Raw genomic sequence first — 18,928 nt, 5'->3', positions numbered from 1 at the left:
GAGCCGCTCTAAGACCGCGCTCCTGATTGGCTGGCCCGACTCTGGAGGCAGCACCATCTCCACGTTGACCAATAGCCGCCGCGCTCCCTTTGGGCACAGGCGAGCTGTGCCTGCGCCTCCGCTGGCCTGTGTCGGGCCGCGCCATTATTTTCTCTGGGGAAGAAGAGCCGCGAGAGCCCTGGGACCCTCCCCATCTTCCTGGCAACTCTTAAGGCAAGATAAAAGCGGAYGAAACAAACCTTCGGGCCCAGGTGAAGGGCAAGGCCCATCGCTCCGCTCGCASACCACTCGTGTTTCCGCCCCCTCCCCTTCCGGGTAGATGGTACGGCCCAGCGGTGAGGAGGAGGGCCGGCACGTCATTTCCGCGGAGTGCCGTTGGCGGGGGAAGGGATGCTGTGCACCGCCCCTCGCGGCCGTTTGAGCGGGGCTGGCCCGGGCTGCGCCGTTAGCTCCATACACGGAGCAGCGGCTGCGGGAAGCGGGGTCAGGGGCTTCTCCCTGCGGGCTCCTTCCCGTCAGCTGGGCTTTAAGCGTGTCCGCGAGGAGTGAAGGTTATTGGAGGTGAGGCTCGGGACTAGGCACCGATAATACAAGACACAAAATGATTTATTTATTCAGCATTCGAGTGCTTTGTGAAGATTACTTTATTTAAGAAACCTTAGACACATAGTGCCGGCAGAGGCAGTGAAATGATGGAATAATTAGGAGAAAATCAGTTCATAACCATTTTTAATATTACACATGGGAAAAGTTAGACGTTAGCTTTCTATTGTCACATTTTTTAAATAATTTAACACAGTGGTATCAGTGGTAACACAGCAGAAATTGTTTCACAGTAAAACATTAAAATAATACAAATAGTAACACCTAAAGCCAGAGGGATTTTCTCCCTCAAAATACTCATTGCATGTGTATATCTTGCTGTAAACCTGCTGCATAAAAAAAGTCGTGCTGTGTAAATTTGCAAGTTTTCAAAAGGTGCTTTTCCATTCAGCTAGTGGTTCATTGTGCAAGAAAGGTTCATTGTGTAAGAAAAATTAAAAGRGGCCTGATAACCTGAAGCATAAATCCAGTCGTCAGTGAATAAAGTGACCTTTGAAAAGTATCTCCCCTTTAACTTCAGGCTTTAAAAAATGTATACTAAAAATTAGGCATGCAGTGTGTTTAAAAATTAGTGCTTACAGTAACAGACTTTTTTTGTAATTTCACATGCATAATATGGAGGAAAAAAGGCATTAGGAATTTTCTTACTGAAATCAGAACTGTGCCAGCTAATGCTTGAATCACATTTAAACATTTATTACCTCACTTAAAAAGAGCTTGACTTACCCCTTCTGAAAGGTTTGCTTTTGGAGGGTAGGAAAGACAAAAGGGGAAAAATGTTAATGACAGTTTTTGTTTTCTTAAACTCCTTCCTGATTTATGTGGGAGAGGGGGCAGTCAGAATAACTCCACCCAATTCTCTTTTGCTCAGTTTATTTTCAGAATGAACTGTTATGGTTCTGTTAAACAAACTTACTAATTGGACAGAGAAGATCCACATACAACTCCCCATATGGAGATCTGGGCTTTGGTGAGGAACACTGTAAACAGCCTGATTCTTATTAAAATCTAGATTCTCCCATCAGCTTAACTGCAGGTAGGTTTTGATTCCACAGAGAACCTGYGTAAGGCTTAAGTCTTGACTTCAGTAAAATTTATTTACATCCTTTCTTGAACTGGGACTTCTGTTTTGTGATTGTGCATCAGCCACAGTTGCTACAAATCCCAGATAAGAAAGCACTCTTTAGACCTTAATGGCCAGGACTGTAGTTCTCAACTAAACTGCTTAAACTTTTATTTTTCTATTTTTTCTTTTTTTTATAACAGAATCACAAAAAAACTGTAAGGCCAAAATAAAGAATATTAAATAGAAAGTCTAAAATTAAGTTGCTGGTATTCACTGAAAAAAATGAGGTATACAAAATATTTTTACAATTGTGCGTGTCTGCTTCATAAAAAAATCTTGCTGTGTAAATTTGCAAGTTTTTAAAAAGGTGTTTTTTCATTTCAGCTAATGATTCATTGTCCAAGTGATTTTTCATGTGTACAAGTAACTGTATAATTGTGACCAATTAAAAAATACAACACATTCAATACCTAGTAGTTCTTCAAAATTCTTTTCTTTTTTAAACATTATATTTATTATGTGACAGCAGTACTGTAGCAAAATAAGAGTATACCCAAAACGTAACTCATATCCTGTAGTTGATATATCATCATACTTACTGTTGAGCAAGAAAGGTAATTTTATTTTTGATTTTACATTGAAGGTTGACATATAAAAAAGCACACTGAGCATTAGCTCAGACTTCAGAAATTTTGGGGATTTATCCTGGAGAAAAAATGATGTGACAGAGAATATAAAATCACTGGCAGTGCCAGGTATTTTTCTCCTTTCACATTCTATTGGCAATTAGTAAAAGCACCCAAAGATAATGCAGTTACAGTGGACTTCAAAAAAAGAATTTTGAAGACATAAAACTAGAGAGCTTTTGGCTGAGCATTTCCCTGAGTCTTCAATTTTAAAATCATATGCTACACATCATGTTCATAGAATCTGGACACTTATTAATTACAAAAGGCTTGTTAAAAAGGATTGTTTAGCTATATATGCAAAAGTTAGGTACTTCTAGTCTTAAAAAACTATGCAATAACTGCTGAGGAAGCAATTTGACTTCAGAATCTCATTTTTTTTTCCCCTAAAGAGAAAAGCATACTTCACATACTTTTGCATTAAGACTTTGATAATTTGAAATTATACCACATGATCCATGATTTGTATTTGTCAACAAGTCTTAACAGGGGTATCTTACTTTCAGGGCAAGACTGAAACAAAAAACTTTGGGACACCTACATAATTAAAAACACTTTGGCTTTTAAATTATTTTTTGAGAAAACAGAAGGCACAACTGTGCATCAAAAACTATATGATTTTGTATTTTTATCTGCTTATATAGTTTTCATCACTACACACTTCCTGTAAGTCTGTAAAGACGTATTTTAGTAACAGTAATTAGTTAGATGTAATAAGCTTTAAGTATTACCTAAAATGGAGGAGGGCTAATAGCAAAAAGGCATCTTTGAAAAAATTGTGTTCAGCAGCAGATGAACTGATGTTCATCTACTAAAAATTCACCATTCTAGCTCTACGGGATACTCTCCAGTAAGACATGCTGTGCAATGACCAATCTTTCCAGCACGTGACTTCTGGGTTTTAAGGCTGTTCTCGCTCTCTTGCCTTGCTTTGATGCTTTCTTGCACAGATGATACCAGCCCTTCCACAGAAAGATAAACAACACTGTCTGCTCCTAGAGGAAATAAAGAATTCAGTAATTAAAAGCTGCAGTATTGTACCAAATGCAATGCTCTTTGGAAATGCAGTCACATTATTGTATGGAGTATGATGCAGGGTGGATCAAATTCCCTGAAGAGAACGGTCATCAGGCAGTAATAAGCATTGTCCTTCTCAAGTTCTTTGTACAGGGAGCAGCCTCACTCAAATGTAGATAGAAGGTTCTGAGTTGGGAACTATTATGCCATTTTTACAAACTGTAAAGATGGAAACAAAATCCAGAATGCGTATTAAGACTCTCTGAACCCCCTGTAGTTTTCACAGTTACATTTTATTTCAAGTCTGGAAACAGATGTATGCTTGCTTATTGCTCCCCAAACAGAACAACTAGGATTACTGGTTACTGGAACTTGGGGGAGGGCAATAGCATCATGTTAAAACAATAAAGTATACAGTTCATGTGAATGTTCTAGCAATAGGAGAGTTTGATAGCCTTTTCACTTTATTACTTTTCTATCACTTATACTAATTATTTTGTGAATAATTCTTAAAAGTGAAATCCTAGAAACCTGAAATATTTCAACATGCAATCATGATCATCATTCTGGGGAAAAGAACTTATGAAAAGATATGAACAAAGATATGAGCAAAATTAGAAAGTGAGGGGAAGTATTTACAAAAGAACTGAAAGTCTTCAACCACAGCTATATTCTTACACCATTTTTTAAAATATTTTTTTGAGAACAGTATGGCAAATAGTAGATCTCCTTACTTACAAGCCATCTCATACCTTCTGTTTCTGATAGCCTGATAAAGAACATATCATTTATCACATCACAAGCAATATAAGCTGTTGGTTCTTCTTCTTTGCTGCTGCAAACATGACCCATTCTAAAGATTCAAAAATGTATTTAATATTCTTTCGCTAGTTTCAAATATCATTTCTTTCATAGTGAAATATGCAATGCCATTAAAATTATTTACATAAATTCTGAATTTGTAGAAAAATCAGTAGGTGTTTACAAATTGAGAGAGAATATACTATTATGCATATCTTAAAGCTGAAACTATAATTAGCTCTCCATTGTAAGACAGATTTTCACCATTTTTATTTTATTCCTGATATTTTGCCTACAATAGCTCATCATTGTAAATCTTCTGGGAAACTCCTGAATGATCAGAAAGTTGTGTTATCACATGTTATTTATAAACTGTGTTTAAACAATTATTCTAATGCTTTCTATTATTCAGAGTAGCATAATTCACTAACTATTTAAAAAAATATATGTTGCTGAATTGTGTGATCCATAGGGAACACACAATGTGGAGATTTAATATATCAACTTTATGATATTTTGGTCGGTTCTGCCACTGTAGCTTTGATGTGTTGTGCTTTATTTTGATGTACACAATAAATTACCTTTAGGTGAAAACTCTCAGAAAATAGCATTTACCTATATAGTTTGCAAGGTCATGAAATTCAGGTCTGTTGGCAATGAGTTCTTCTTTTGTTGGAATGTTTATTCCCATGTAACAAGGAAATCTTATGGGAGGTGAAGCCACACGGATATGCACCTGAATAAAGATACAGTTTAAAAACAGACTGCTGTGAGGCGAAAGTCAGCAGATCATAACACAACAGCAGATAGAAACATCCCAGTTCTGCAAAAAATCATGAAGAAAAAAACACTATCTAGAAGTCAGGGAAGGGCTAAAGGTAAGATAAAGGTATTTTCAGATGTCAAAACATTAAGAGAGATAAAGACATTTTTAGAATTAATTTTTACAATATTTCCTAATGTTATTAAAAACTCCCATTCTGATTTTGCTTTTCTTCTGTGGCCTTCAATCCTTGCTGCACATGCTTCCAGTTTACAAAGCCAATCAGAACATTTTTGCTCCAGTGACACAGACTTGCACATTCTGGTTCAAATATAAATCAATTAAAAGAGAACAATGGTGTTCTGGAGGATTAGAGCAAATGCCTGTTTATATCAGTAAGTAGTTGTACTTATCACAGTGCCACAAGTCACACATATGGCAGGAATACAACACTGATAGCTGATTTTTTATCTTACTTAATCAGTTTTCCATTCTCTTTGTCAGATAGTGCTTTGTAAGTGAAGACCTATTCCCCTCTCCTTCATCTTCCAAAAAAATCAAAATCATACGAGAAACTTTTCAACCTGTATCATAATAAACACACACTAACCATTATTTTTGTACACTTAATCTTTTAAATAAGAAAACAACATATGGTGCAAATGAAGACAAAAACTTGTTCTTCACCCTCCCAAGAATCTTGTATTTGTATGTATTATAGTGATTGAAAGTGAACTTACCTCTTTAGCTCCAGATTCCCTTAGTAGCTTTATTATGGGTGAAATGGTATTGCCTCTCACAATTGAATCATCAATGATAACAACTCGCTTGCCTTTAAAATTGTCAGACAGAACTCCAAACTTTTTTGCAACACCAAGCTGCCTTAACCTCATATTTGGCTGGATAAAAGTTCTTCCTACATATCGATTTTTACAGAGTACTTCAACATATGGTAGTCCGCACTATAAACAGGAGACAGTTAAATAGAATTAATACCTATAAAACCGGTTGTTCTCAGTTGCTGTTTTATAAAGCAACCTTAGGATTTAGTATAACTTCACAGTAACCAAAAAGCACTGAAAAGTTTTGAAATACCTTAATATAGCGGAATAAAGACAAAAATCCTAGTGCAGATGACTCCATGAGAATACAAAACTGACAACACTCTAATGGGCCATGCCATAAAATTCCACTAATATGCTTACATAAAGAGATAAGTTTAAATATACTTGAAAAAATATGCAAATCAATAAGGTATACCTTTTGAGCGTAACCAAGAGCTGCTGGGGTTGCAGACTCCGGAACAGTGCTGACCAGGTCTGCTTCCACAGGTGCTTCAATAGCAAGTTGTTGACCACATCTTCTCCTGACTGAATACACCATCTGACCTAAGAACAGCAAGAAATATTTTTCCCTGACACACATAATTTAGATTTCCTCTCAGTTTGCTGTATAAATTTCTGTGGCAAATTGTAGGTCTAGAAGTCCATGAGAAAAGCTCCAGAACTAATAAACAGTCATTCACATAAAGTCAATTTTTACTTCCTTCCATAATGTCATATTCTGACATTTACATTCATATCACTACRCAGAGAAAAAAAATCCAGTTTGCCTTAATCAGGTAACTAAAAGTCTTACTGATGTTACAAAATCTATTTACAGGAGCAAAGTAGAAATAATGCCTGCATATTCATAATGTGTATTCTATTTTTAGATTGGTTTCTTAAGCAGTCAAGGCTTGTGCAATCATCCCAGCTGCTTCTGCCCACTTATGCACTTTGAGTCAATTGACAAACTTCACCACAAATTTGGTAAGGGGATAAGAGGCTTCAGAAGCTTTTAAGGTCTTAAATTTTTGCAACATGGGAGGAAAACAGAGGTATTGTGGTGAGGTGAGGCATGGCAAAGCATACAGCAACAGTAATAAGCAATAGGAGACAAAAGTGAAAACACCGAAGGGTAAGAGGCTCAGGAAAGATAAAGGGATTTGGGGGAAACTGGCTTTGGTGGAGAACTGTATGGTATCAATAGAAGCATGTCCATACAGAGCAAAGAGGAGCTTGTTTGTTATGTATGGGAGTCCTGGCTAATATCTTGTCACTAGGACAGTTTTTAAAAACATTAGACTGATGTCTCAAGTACTTAGATAATGCATGGATAATGGATAATACACAAGTTGTAGTAAAAGCATCTTCCTGAAATAATCCTTTCTTTCAAAGAAAACAACAAGATAAAGCTGTTTTGCAAATTCTATTTCATAGGTCCAATTTTTAAAAAGTTTCAAAAACCAATAAAAGTTTCTAAAGTCTCTCAATTTTAAGGGATATTTTCTCTACCTTGAATCATCTTTGTGGCTTTTCTTTTCATCCCTTCCATAAGACTATGCAGACAGACTTCACTAGGGCCATATACACAGATAGGAATGGGAAGTTGATGTTACATGCACCTTCTGAGTTTTATGTCCCCAAGAACTGCACCAACCCTTTCTGTCAAAGCCCTGTTCTGGAAGCTCACATTCACTGTTACCCTACTATGATCGCAGATACTTTCCAGAGTCTTTATTCTCCAGGATATGATCTGCCATGCCTTAGGGAGGAGCTTTGTACCTCACAGCTTTTTACCTTCAAAGATACTGTCTGGTCTTGCAAAATAAACATATTCAAAGATGCAGAATGCTGATGGATCTCCTTCAGGTCTTGGTACAACATCCAGTGTTTGGACCTCATATCTGGATATTTTCACAATCTCACCAGGAAGGACCTCACGATAGTACCTGGAAAGAGATATACATAGCATTTAGAAATGTCCTTAATGTGAATGATAGTTTTAAAACATAAGTAGATGCAATTGAAAGGAAAAATGTTTTTGAACATTCTAATATGCCAATTTGCTTCTGTCTTAGGATTTGACTTACACTGTTTTAAGACTAACACACTGAGGCAAGTGACCATTACTAAAAAGTCTGAATTAATACCTGACAGTGGTAAATTACTACTCCTAGTACCAGATAATTAAGGTATTCTTCCTTTATGTGAGATACAGTCTAGTACAAGCTTAATTGAGAGTAAACATACTTAAATCATTTAGTCCTGGATCAATATTAGAACCAGTTTTCTATGGAAGCTAATAAACATAAAAGCAATAGAATACCATGATCTAGAATAAAGATGGTAGTAAAAAAAAAAAACCCTGCCACAGAAGCCAATAGCCTGCGAAATAACTGCTTAGTGGTGACAGGCAGCTAACCTGAAATGAAGTAAAACTGACCAGAAATGTACATTCCGATTCTCATATCTGAAGAAATATGGAAAAATTATATCAGATGTTATTAAGCATTTTTCTAGATACTTTAATGAGTCTTCAGGTGGCTATTCTAACAATTTTCATGTATATTCTATATTCCACCTTGATTCAATTCAGCGCCTTCTTTCCTTTCTCAAGAAGAGAGAAAGCTAACATTTTGTGAAAAAGCATTTTCTACTTTAGCAGTAGAAATCAAAATACACATCTTGATTGAAAAGCACTTGCTACACATACTCTAAATGCAGGATCTAAACCTTCAGATTAAGTAATATTGAAATATTCTCAAGATATAAATCAGAGGTGAGTAACTTTGCGTATATTCAATGGTCCAATACTAGAATTAGCAAGAAGTACATGGGCTACAGCATAAGTCTAGGACAAAATTGCTTTTAAAAAAATCCCACAGAATGCCTCAGCTTATGATCCTGCATGATAAGCTTCTCATGACAGAGATTTTGAAGAAATTTCAGGAGGTGATTATTCTTAGGCATATGTAGGACAAATTGTCTTTAAAAATAAATAAGTAAGTAAGTAAGTAAGGCTGTTGCCAACAGTTAATAATTCCTACGCAGACACGGTAGAAGTTACCGCAAAAGAACACTGGACAACACAGCTACAATAAAACACCATAAAATGGAAGAGAAGATTACAGAAGTGCAATCATGTTGTTTCCTGTTTTTGCTTTACATTTCTTTTAATTCTGTGGTTGTGGTTTTAATGCAGTTTTGCCCTGTTTTTGATTTAAAGAGAATCCAATTTTATTTATTAGTGTAATATCCAAATGTATTTTTTTTAAATATATAATTAGCAAATTAAATAGACTTCCTCACAATCATTCTTACTTTAATTATGTTCTGTTTCACAGTTGTCTTCCATTCACAAACTTCCAAAGACATCTTTTCGTCCAGAGAAAGTGCCTTAATGCCTTAAGGGAAAGTATCCCTTAGCTAGAGAGTTAATGTGAATGAGATCTCACCCATCTACTGTGGGTTTGTCCACATGAAAATAGTTTCTAGGGCCTGTTACATTTTTAACATAAGGAAGCTGGCTTGTCAGACAGCATATTCTACAGCTGAAGTTAGTTCAGCCTGTGACCTGAACTGCAACCTTTTCTGTAGCTAAAGTATTTTGTACTATGACAATTCTACCATAAACTAGGCTAACTTTAAAAAGTTTTATGGGTTTAAATAATAAAATATAATGCAACAAAGAAGAGGCATCCATTAAGTCTTCTCCACTGTTACCTTCTGAATACATAATTCTTTAGCTTCTTTTACATTAAGCCTGCCACAAAAATAAACTGAATCTAACAAAAAAGCTCCAAACACCCCAACAAACTAATTGTTGATATCTTTGACATTGTTATAGATTATGATCATTGGCAATTTGAGGTTTAATGTTTAATTGTTGTTTGAGGAGAGCTTTCAGATAACCTGAGATTCAGGGCACTTACTCTGCACCGATAGATAAAAAGCTACAGGATTCAGAGGAGACTACCCAGCCTTCTGTTTCACTGTTATCTTTTCCTGAAATAAAAGATTTCAGTTATAGTTAGATTCCACAATTCTTGCTACCGTTACCACTACACACATTGCACTTCTACTGCAGCACTGGCTTGTTATGGTTCAGGTTGCCAAGTGCACAATTAAAAATTGTTGCAATTTCTAACTAGAAGGTTTAGCATTCCAACGTTTCTGTAACATTATTCAAAAAATACGTAAACATCATAAAGTTATCCCAGGTAGAACTGGAAGTGACAGCATCATATTCACTGTTCATGAAGAGAGACAATTCAGATAATTACCTTTCTTATCTCTGCACTATTTCAAACTTTTCTAATTCCAATTCTAGTTCACTGGCTTTCATTATAAATATTTACTTTTGTCTGGACAAGAAATTCCTTACTTTTCCTTATGCTAAATGTGTCAGTGGATGAATTCCTTTCAACTACAACAGATACTGGATTGAATCCCAGTAAGGAGGATTTGTAAGAAACAGGCACAGGATAGATCCAATCATGTAACAGAGGGTAGAAGTGTTTGTATGCTTAAAAAAATCCTGATGTTTCTGTTCTTAACTCATATCTTTAACACATACTTTAACTTTTCTTTTTTCTTTTTTTTATGAAGAGAAAGAAATGACACAATTTTTCTTGTGGTTGAAACTACCAAGTTTTGTCAATATAAAGATTTGCCTTTGGATTATTATTATTWTTTTTTTTTACACAAATGAGCAGATTTTAATTTCACTTCGGGAAAAATGTTGATTTGTAGGCTAAATGAGACACAAAGAACTTCTTCCCATAAAGTGATTTTATAGTGTCCCATTACCATACTCACTGTGACTGGGAGTGCTTGGAAGTCAGAAATACATTGCCAGCAATCCTACACTTTTCAGCCATCTTATTACAGGAGAAAGGAAGAAACCRGACTAATTCATCCCTGCTTTCCTCTCTAAGTGAATAGAATTTAGTTATATTTTCACCAAATATTTGATGACAGTTGGGCTGCCTAATTCTGGCTATCATCAGGGAACTAGGATTCGCTTTTGCTGGGAGCAGAAAAGATGTTTGCAGACTTCCTACAAATTATTTTTTAATTATCATCACTTTTATTTTGAAATTTCTAAACTCACTGTTGCCTCATATATTCTACTTCTACCTCAGTAAATGCAGCTGTAGTTATTTATATAAGTGGCTTAAGGCACAAACTACATATTAAGAGTGTGCACGTGTGTGTGTTTTACCTTTTCCGTTCATGTCCCCTACTGGAATAAGGCGACCAATGCAGAGTGGACGATTCCCATACGGATCACGTACTGCATAGATTATGTCTTTATGCATAATTAGCAATGAATATGAAGTTGGAGTTTCATTCATCAAATTTTTTATTCTGAAATGAGACATAGGTTAACATAGTCATGTGTCACACAAACACCTGTGTGCATTTAAAACTGCCTATCATGCTTCGATTAGATAGCTGTTCGTGATTCTGAAACCTATCCTCCTCACCTTGCTACCCAATCTGCAGTATCGTCATTTTCTAGAGGAGGTGTGAAAGCCAGCAGCTGCGTGATCAATTCACTGTCAGAACTGGTTGATAGTCCTACACCATGCCGCATAAGCTTTTAAAAAACAAAAGAAAAGTGTTACCAGCATAAAAAACATCCCACATAACACTGCACAGATTTTAGTTTAACGATACCTTTGTGCAATGAACAAGTGTTTTAAAACATGACAGTTCAGTGTTTCAGGTGATCAGATCATCATTAACCAGAACTACGTCAACCTTCTTCTGATAAACGAAATATGTAAAATGAGCTGGTAATCTATGTATGGCACTACATTTCTCCATTTGTATCTCATTCCTTTGCTTCACACACAATCAAAACACAAAGCAAAATTAATATCAGCAATATTCAGGGCATAAATTCATGTTTGGACCATTTAATCAGCTTTGTGCTGCTGATGGTTCTGGTAAGAGAGGTAAAAGATACAAGAGAAAATACAAAATTATATTTCTATAGAAGACACAGAAAGAGAAAAGATATGTCAAGACACAGTAGTGGTCAGGGCACAAAGCAAAAAAAGGGGAATGAAGGGAAGCAGAGTGGGGCTAAAAAACTTATATCCCACAAAGTAAGGTTTGCTAGATCTGGTCAGTCCAGTTGTTCTAGACTTATGCTTTTAAGAGAAGAGAATCTGCAGTGTATCTAGCCAACTATTATGACCCACTCAATTCAGTACCCATTACAATTGCTAATTTTTATCTTTAGAAATCATTTCACATTTTCAAATAGCACTGATTCTCCATTCTCAGTCTGCATTTCCACTGTTTTTTTTTCCCATCCATTAATACACTTCTTGCTCTGATTAACGACAGGCTAGGTTCCTTTGGGCATGTCATACGTTTGCCCTGCTTCAATGCAAGAGCATGCCCTCTTGTTTTTGGATGGAACTTATTACAGAACAGATTACAAAAGGAAACATCTGCTAAATTTTAGTTTTGTTCTTTGATACATACCCTTTCAGCCAAACACACTATAAAATCTGGTATTTGATGGTTTCCTTATGTGTTATATGTCCTAACAGTGCTTATGATTACTTTCACAAGCCAGATATACAAATAAAGACAATATTCCAAACAAGAACATTTCATGTTACAATTATGTCACCTTATGACATCTCCCCTAACTCTATGATTTGCTTCTCCATAGCCTCCACAAATGAGCAGAGCTTCAAAGGCAAGCTGTCCCTTGTCATGACCGAGTTAGTTTTCTCACTTTATCAATAGGAATGTCACCATCAGTCTAGAGGATTGGCAAGTTATCCTCTATGATAGTTACAAATGAGAAGTGCCTCTCCTCCCCAGGATTTTCTCCCCAGCAAATGTTCTGTTTTGATTATGGTGCTCTTTTGCTACTCCAAATGCTGTGGTATTAAGTCATCGCAAACTTACTGCTCATTGTAGCCTCACACTCAGAAATAAATGATGCCATAGCCCCCCAAAGGAGATACTAACCTTTCTTCTAAGTCGTACAGCATTTGTTAGTTCACCATTGTGTGCCACAGCAATCTTCCCATGAAGAGTTTCTACAACAAAAGGCTGGCAGTTCTGCAGCTCGGAAATTCCTGAGGTGGAGTACCTCGTGTGTCCAATCCCAAGGTTTGAAACGTACAGCTTCTTCAGGCTGTCTGCATTGAACACGTGATTAATAAGACCCATTCCCTTCAGGAGGAAAAGAAAACAAAAAGGTTTGTTTTGTTTTGTTTTCCTGGCAAATTCCTCAATGCTCCTTGGTTTTGGTGTAGCGGTAATACAAGCACCTTTAAGAGAAAGACAACCAGAAAGACATGGGAAAGAAAAAAGCTAAGTCGGTGTCAGTGATATGTCAGATCCCATTACTCCTGTTTTTAAATAAAACAAACATTTTTGTACTGGGGATTTTCACTGAAGAATCTATTCTCTGAGTAAAAATACATATTCTGAAAAACACTGTCAAAGTGTTTGTTGCTTAAAAACACAAAAAAATACTGTCAAAAGGAAGGTACAGAAGAAGAAAAATGTTGCAAGAAAGAAATTCTATTCAGAGAATACCTTTTACTATTAGCAGTGTATTCAATATACTTTTATCCTGAGTCCATGATAATGTCTACTAGTTCCACTCTGTCATTGCTGCCAATGTTAGAAGTGAAGCTTTTTCCAACAGTTTTTTTGTTTACCTAAAGCAAACTTTTTATATACCAAAGTTGCCTTCTACGTAAAACAGAAATGAGTCAAAACTTTTTAGTCAGCCATCAGGAGCTCCTTTTGGCAACAAGCACTATGTGGAGACAATTTAGGAGCAAGAATGGTCTGAAAAATTGCACAGAGTAGAAATTAAAACTGCATTCTAAATCCTCCTACAAACTCCTGCTTCTTCTGCTGCCTCTGGAAAATATTTACATCCTTCTAAGCCCCAGTTTCCCTATCACACATGATAATTGTGATACACATGTTATTACACATAGAAGTGATAATACTCTTCTAGCATCTTTGAAGGTACAAAGATTAGAAGAGATCTGAAAGTCATGCATGGTTCAGAACCTCCACGGTAGGTAGAACAATAAGATAGTGGGATGGGACAGGAAAGGAGAAAATACTCACTAAATACTGTTTGAACTTGATAAGTGGAAGAAAAAGAAGTGTTAGGGCTGAGAGAAAGTCAATGAAAAGTAAAGTAGCACTATGTAAAAGGTCAGAAACAAAGCACATTTGATATAAGAGCATTGTAACTGTAACAGCATATATATATTTGAAATAAGAGTACATTTCTGTTCTGTGCATTAAGGAAATGCTGTTGTGGAGCTTTCAAATGTTTTAAATCCTTTAAACTCTGTAATAAAACTCTGTGTGTTACAGTTAGAGCTCAACCAAAACACCTTAAAGCAAGCCAAGTTTCAGAATATTTTCTTCTGTGACTGCTATAGAGTCACAATGCCAAATCAAATGTCATCTGTTCTCCCACAGATGACATGAAGTTAGCCTAAAGTCTGTATCATGTGCCATTATATGTACAGAAATGCAATTGTGTACTCTTATTTTATTTAGGCAAACTATACTGCTGGGAGATCTGGCAATTCACAGGTCTGGTATTAATGGATGTAGCCCTGTTAAGTGTTGCAATGGCTTAAACAAGCAATGTCACTTTAAAGCAGATATGGTCACACAAGTACATGATCTTTAAGATATGGTTTAAAATACTCCTCTGATTTCGTTTGTGCTCGTGTGAGAAAACAGATATGAGTTATGCCAGTATAAACAATTTCCAATGAAGACAATCCTATGTCGGTATTATATAAGGCCTGGTGCATGTCAGAACATGGCAAACAGCTACTGTAACAGATTTTTCTGCATATCCAAGTGTGAAAAAATCAGACAAAGCCTCTCTCCTACTGGCAGAGCTGCGTCCACACAAGAGATTTAAGTTTTTCTGCATCGTGAGCTCATACAGCTATGCCAATAATGCTTTATTTTTATTGTACAAATCTAGCTGAAATGCTCTGACAGACAAATTTTGATGAGTCCTGCTTGGAGAGTTTAAAACAAAGGATTAATATCCTTTGTCAAAGCCTATCAAAGGCTGCCAAAGGCTATTAATCTGTTGTCAAAGGCTAGTAACAATCAAAAGAAAGGAACACATCCATGCCTTAGATGCTCCAGATCACATTCTCATATATGTATTAGTTTAAACAGTTGAAAAAGGCGAGTTTGCATAAACGCACTGGATTGTAAACTGATGCCGTGAGAAATAGGCACCTTTTCCWTTCTGTTGTCTCTGCTATGAAGAAGAGACAACTGGGGTTTGGAGGACAAAGGGATACAATAGCATCTTAACTGCTGACATTTTTTAAGAACTGGTTTACAAATCAGAGCCGTAAATATATTTTCATAAGTGTAACCGACCCAAACATTTGTTAAATCAACACCACTTCTAGGATTAAGCAAGTCATATAAATTACACTCCACATGCTCTTTTTTACACTGTGGTTATTACAGTTTTTAAAAATGCTGTAGGCAAGAAATGTATTTCAAGGATAAGAGAAGCCATTGCACAATCTGCCACTCTTATAAAATCAAAGCTGATATGATGAGATAGTCAATTAAATTCTTAGCATGACAGCTAAGTTTCTCAGCGCAATGATATGGAATCACTACAAACTACTACATCATCCGCTGGAAGTTTATTCTGAGAATTACTTTTTATTAAGGGATGGACACAGCAGCCCACTTTAAAAGGAAGTTGAATTTTCTATAAACCTTAAGGAAAGCTGAAGCTCAAGCAAGAACAGGAATGAAGAACAGAACAGGATGAAGAACAGATACCACAGTGCTGAAGTGAAAAAACCCCAGCATTTAAAGGTGAGGGGGAAAGGCTGCAAGTCACAGAAAAAGGGGTGAAATTTCTGAAGTAGGGACAAACATGACATTTTGGGAGACAAGTTTTTGCATGAAGTATTGAACAGTCATACATAGATACATATACTTCTGCCACAAAGCAGTTATAACTCTTGGACTGATTTCAACAGTTTAATTATTTTTCCTTCAACAGAAGTAGGTCTGTCCTGCCTCAGGGACCTCAGAACATGAAGACAAGCTGCCTTCTGGTTGTGGTCAGAGAACATACCCTCAAGCAAGAGTTGCTCCATGATGTTTCCTGACATAGTTGTTTTCAGTCCTCTGCTCTTCCATAATAGAACAGGCTGATGATTATTTTTTCCTGACTACCATTTAATACAGAATGAGCAGAAATATTTCCAGAGCATGTGGGTATTTTCTTGGCGTAATACATACATAGGCTATGGCCATTTTATGTCTCTTAACACCCTCTGGGATTCTGTCAGCTTGAGGAAGACTGGATGACCTTCTCAGACTTCCCTTCAATCTCTTATTTGGATAATTTTTACTTATGGGTAAAGTAACTGCCACTTCCTTGATCCTCACTAACACAAGAATTAGTCACAGATCCATGTGCTTGTGCACAGCCTGCAATTATTTTTCTTTTCTCTTTCTGCACAAGCTGAAGCAGTAAATGCTTCCAAATCTCCAGAGTAAACACCTTAGGTGCAGGATGACTTTAGTAAGTAGTTTTTATTATATCAGTAGGCTGATCTGAATACTTCTGTTTGTCTGCCACTGCGTGCATGGGTACACATAGCAGAACAATGTTGGTATATGTGTTTTAGACATGCACTTAAGACAAAAAATTGCACGAGTAACAGAATTAGATACCATCACTGTGACCCAATCAGAATAGTCCATAAAAACATGTTACTTCTGTCTTTCCAATTACTCTGTTTCCCTGGTAAAACAAACTTTCAGCATCACAGTTGGGCATCTGCAAAACATATATTTACATATTACCTTGTGTACTTTGAATGCCTGGGATGACTCTCCATCACTTGTCACAATTCCAGCACTCTCCTGGCCCCTGGGGACAAAACACAATTAATATAAAGCACTGAAATGCTTAGAATAAAATGCTTTAACATAGTATGGATCAGTGGTTTATCCTCTATGCTTTACATCTTGAAATTTTAAAGTAAGCTAATTTATTGTTTTATTTTTACAGGCTTGTAATCAAAACTGTGGTTTCTTGCCCATGTTATGCTTTATTTTAAAACAGTCACATAAGGCTTGTGCCTAAGCCCACTGAATTCAGTGGGAATCTTTCCATTAATAAGCTCAGGCTCTTATTTCAGGCCAATTTCAGTGTGGGCATAAAATAACAGCAGATGTTTAATCTGAAAAGCCACTTTGCCGTGATAGTCGTCTGGGCTTCTACTCTATTTCTGTTGTTGTTTTTTTGTTTGTTTGTTTTTAAAAAACTGATGGTTTTGCCTAAGGGAATAGATTGTTTCTTCCTGCACTTCAGCAATCATTTACACCTATAAAAATATGTGGACCCTCCGATAATGCATGTGGCTGAGCACCTAAATCTAGTATCAGGCATCTCAGTTTCTGAACTCAAGCATAAAAAGTCTGGTGTACTCAATCACTAAAAATTGAAATACTGTTCTTATGGCAAATAAACCTCGGACTGACAGTTGTGTTCTGTTGAACAGAAGATCTGTATCAGTTCAAATGACAGTTTTTCCTAGGTTGCTTCCCATTCTCCCCACGGCAATCCGACTCCACGCTCTGTCATTCAGACACATGCCTAGAACAAGCAGCATGATTCCATAAAACTGCTGTGACAGTGCCAGTGAGAGTGCTGCACAACTGTCTGAGTTTTATAACGCAGTCCTCATCCATGAAATACGTATGTTTTGCAGACTGAATTTCCATAAGTAACAGTGCAGACTGCTTTATCTTCCTTTAAAGTCTTCCTGGAATAAGGCAAAGTGTTACTTCTAACAAAACTGCTGTTATAGTCTCCACTATTCCTATAACAGTCACATGGACTTCAGTGGACTGGTAAACTCCCAGTTCATTCTCATATAGACAAAGTTTTCACACACCTGACACCAGAATGTCTAAACTGTTTAGTGCAAATCACAGTTAATAGATCAGTTTTTCTTATAATAATGATGGAAAGGGAAAGATGTTTTTCTTAGAAAATGAAATACTTAGAATATTATTAGAATATTAGAACAAGATGCTATGCACACATTAGACTGGTTTGAGTAACTGAAATCACTGGAATTACTTAGGATAAGCAACAATAAAATTGCCTGCAAAAATCTACATAATAGATTCTAATTTACTACTGAACATTCCCATTACAAATGTTCTCTAAGACCAGAATCCCTGTATGGTCACTAGCCCCAGCTGCATGTAAAGCAAAATTTAAAGAACATTTGCTTACAAAAAAACAAAACAAAATTAACCTCATATGTATCTGAACAAATTTACCCAGTTACTGACACAGATAATCCTCAAGGAAAAAATTGCAGAGATGAGGACATTCTTCCTGAGTTCAAATAAACTGGTTTAAGATGTCCATCTATACTGCATTCAGCAACTTTTAGTTCAATTTTTAATATTTCAGACAATTTCTATTTAAATATAGACAGTGTTCCTTTAAATATCAACAAAATCAAACAGGATAAAGAGAGAGAAGCAAACATCCTGAATGAAAGGCCTTTTCAAGTACAGTAATTGGATTATATCTTTAATACAGTGCTAAGGAAAGAAAATTAAGCTCAATTTCATTACTAAAAAGCTTATATAATTTTACCAATTAAGTGATTTTAAGTCTGCAAGCTTTTTATTAAATTACTAATAATCAATGAGCATTAGAATTTAAAATGTATATACAGAGAGTTATTAATTTAAAAATAAGAGCATGTGTATCTATGTATACAGCTAGTCATTCATGGTACTATAGTATGAAATATTGCAACTTGCAACTTATTCAGAAGTCTCAGCAACGCAATCTCGAGACGTTACCTTGATGGGAAACACCAGCTGCTGCAACGCCCGCACAGCTCGGCCCCGCAATGCACCGCCAACAAAGGGCGGCGCAAGAACTTTCTTTTAAAGGAACGAGAGAGTGCAACTCTCTTTTTTTTTACTTTCATTACAACATAGTGATAATATTAAAACCATTTTACACAATAAGGGTTAAAACAAATATATCTAGATGGTGTTCTGTTCATTTTCTATCTCACAGAAGGTCGCCTTAATGCAGACACTAACCCTCCTTAGC

General features: G+C 36.3%; 2 protein-coding genes across 2 annotated transcripts in view; both read right to left on the bottom strand.

Annotated features, from left to right (window-relative positions):
* AASDH (aminoadipate-semialdehyde dehydrogenase) overlaps window positions 1-2,875 on the bottom strand; it is a 24,631-nt gene extending 21,756 nt beyond the window's left edge. The window contains exon 1 of the mRNA XM_026088299.1: window positions 240-2,875. The gene's annotated coding sequence lies outside the window, so the exon portion shown is untranslated. The remainder of the gene's footprint in view (window positions 1-239) is intronic.
* PPAT (phosphoribosyl pyrophosphate amidotransferase) lies at window positions 2,848-18,800 on the bottom strand. Its single transcript, XM_026088313.1, has 11 exons — window positions 18,670-18,800; window positions 16,642-16,708; window positions 12,760-12,966; window positions 11,250-11,362; window positions 10,985-11,130; window positions 9,693-9,765; window positions 7,558-7,709; window positions 6,197-6,324; window positions 5,677-5,898; window positions 4,789-4,909; window positions 2,848-3,350 (listed from the first exon to the last, which is right to left on the bottom strand). Exons 1-11 carry the CDS (start codon window positions 18,798-18,800, stop codon window positions 3,175-3,177), a joined length of 1,536 nt encoding a protein of 511 aa, XP_025944098.1. The 3' UTR covers window positions 2,848-3,174.
* Between the last annotated feature and the right edge of the window lie 128 nt (window positions 18,801-18,928).

Source organism: Apteryx rowi, unplaced genomic scaffold (genome assembly GCF_003343035.1).
Source record: "Apteryx rowi isolate R43461 unplaced genomic scaffold, aptRow1 scaffold_761, whole genome shotgun sequence".
In the NCBI taxonomy this organism is placed as follows: domain Eukaryota; kingdom Metazoa; phylum Chordata; class Aves; order Apterygiformes; family Apterygidae; genus Apteryx; species Apteryx rowi.
This window is presented reverse-complemented; position numbering and strand designations above follow the sequence as displayed.

Coding starts and splice junctions, on each gene's coding strand:
- PPAT (XM_026088313.1), bottom strand. CDS start 18,800: ATGAAAGTAAAAAAAAAGAGAGTTGCACTCTCTCGTTCCTTTAAAAGA. Junction 9,766..10,984: donor AGGGGACATGAACGGAAAAG/GTAAAACACACA, acceptor CTTTTATTTCAG/GAAAAGATAACAGTGAAACA. Junction 6,325..7,557: donor ACCAGACAGTATCTTTGAAG/GTAAAAAGCTGT, acceptor TGCTGTTCTTAG/GTCAGATGGTGTATTCAGTC.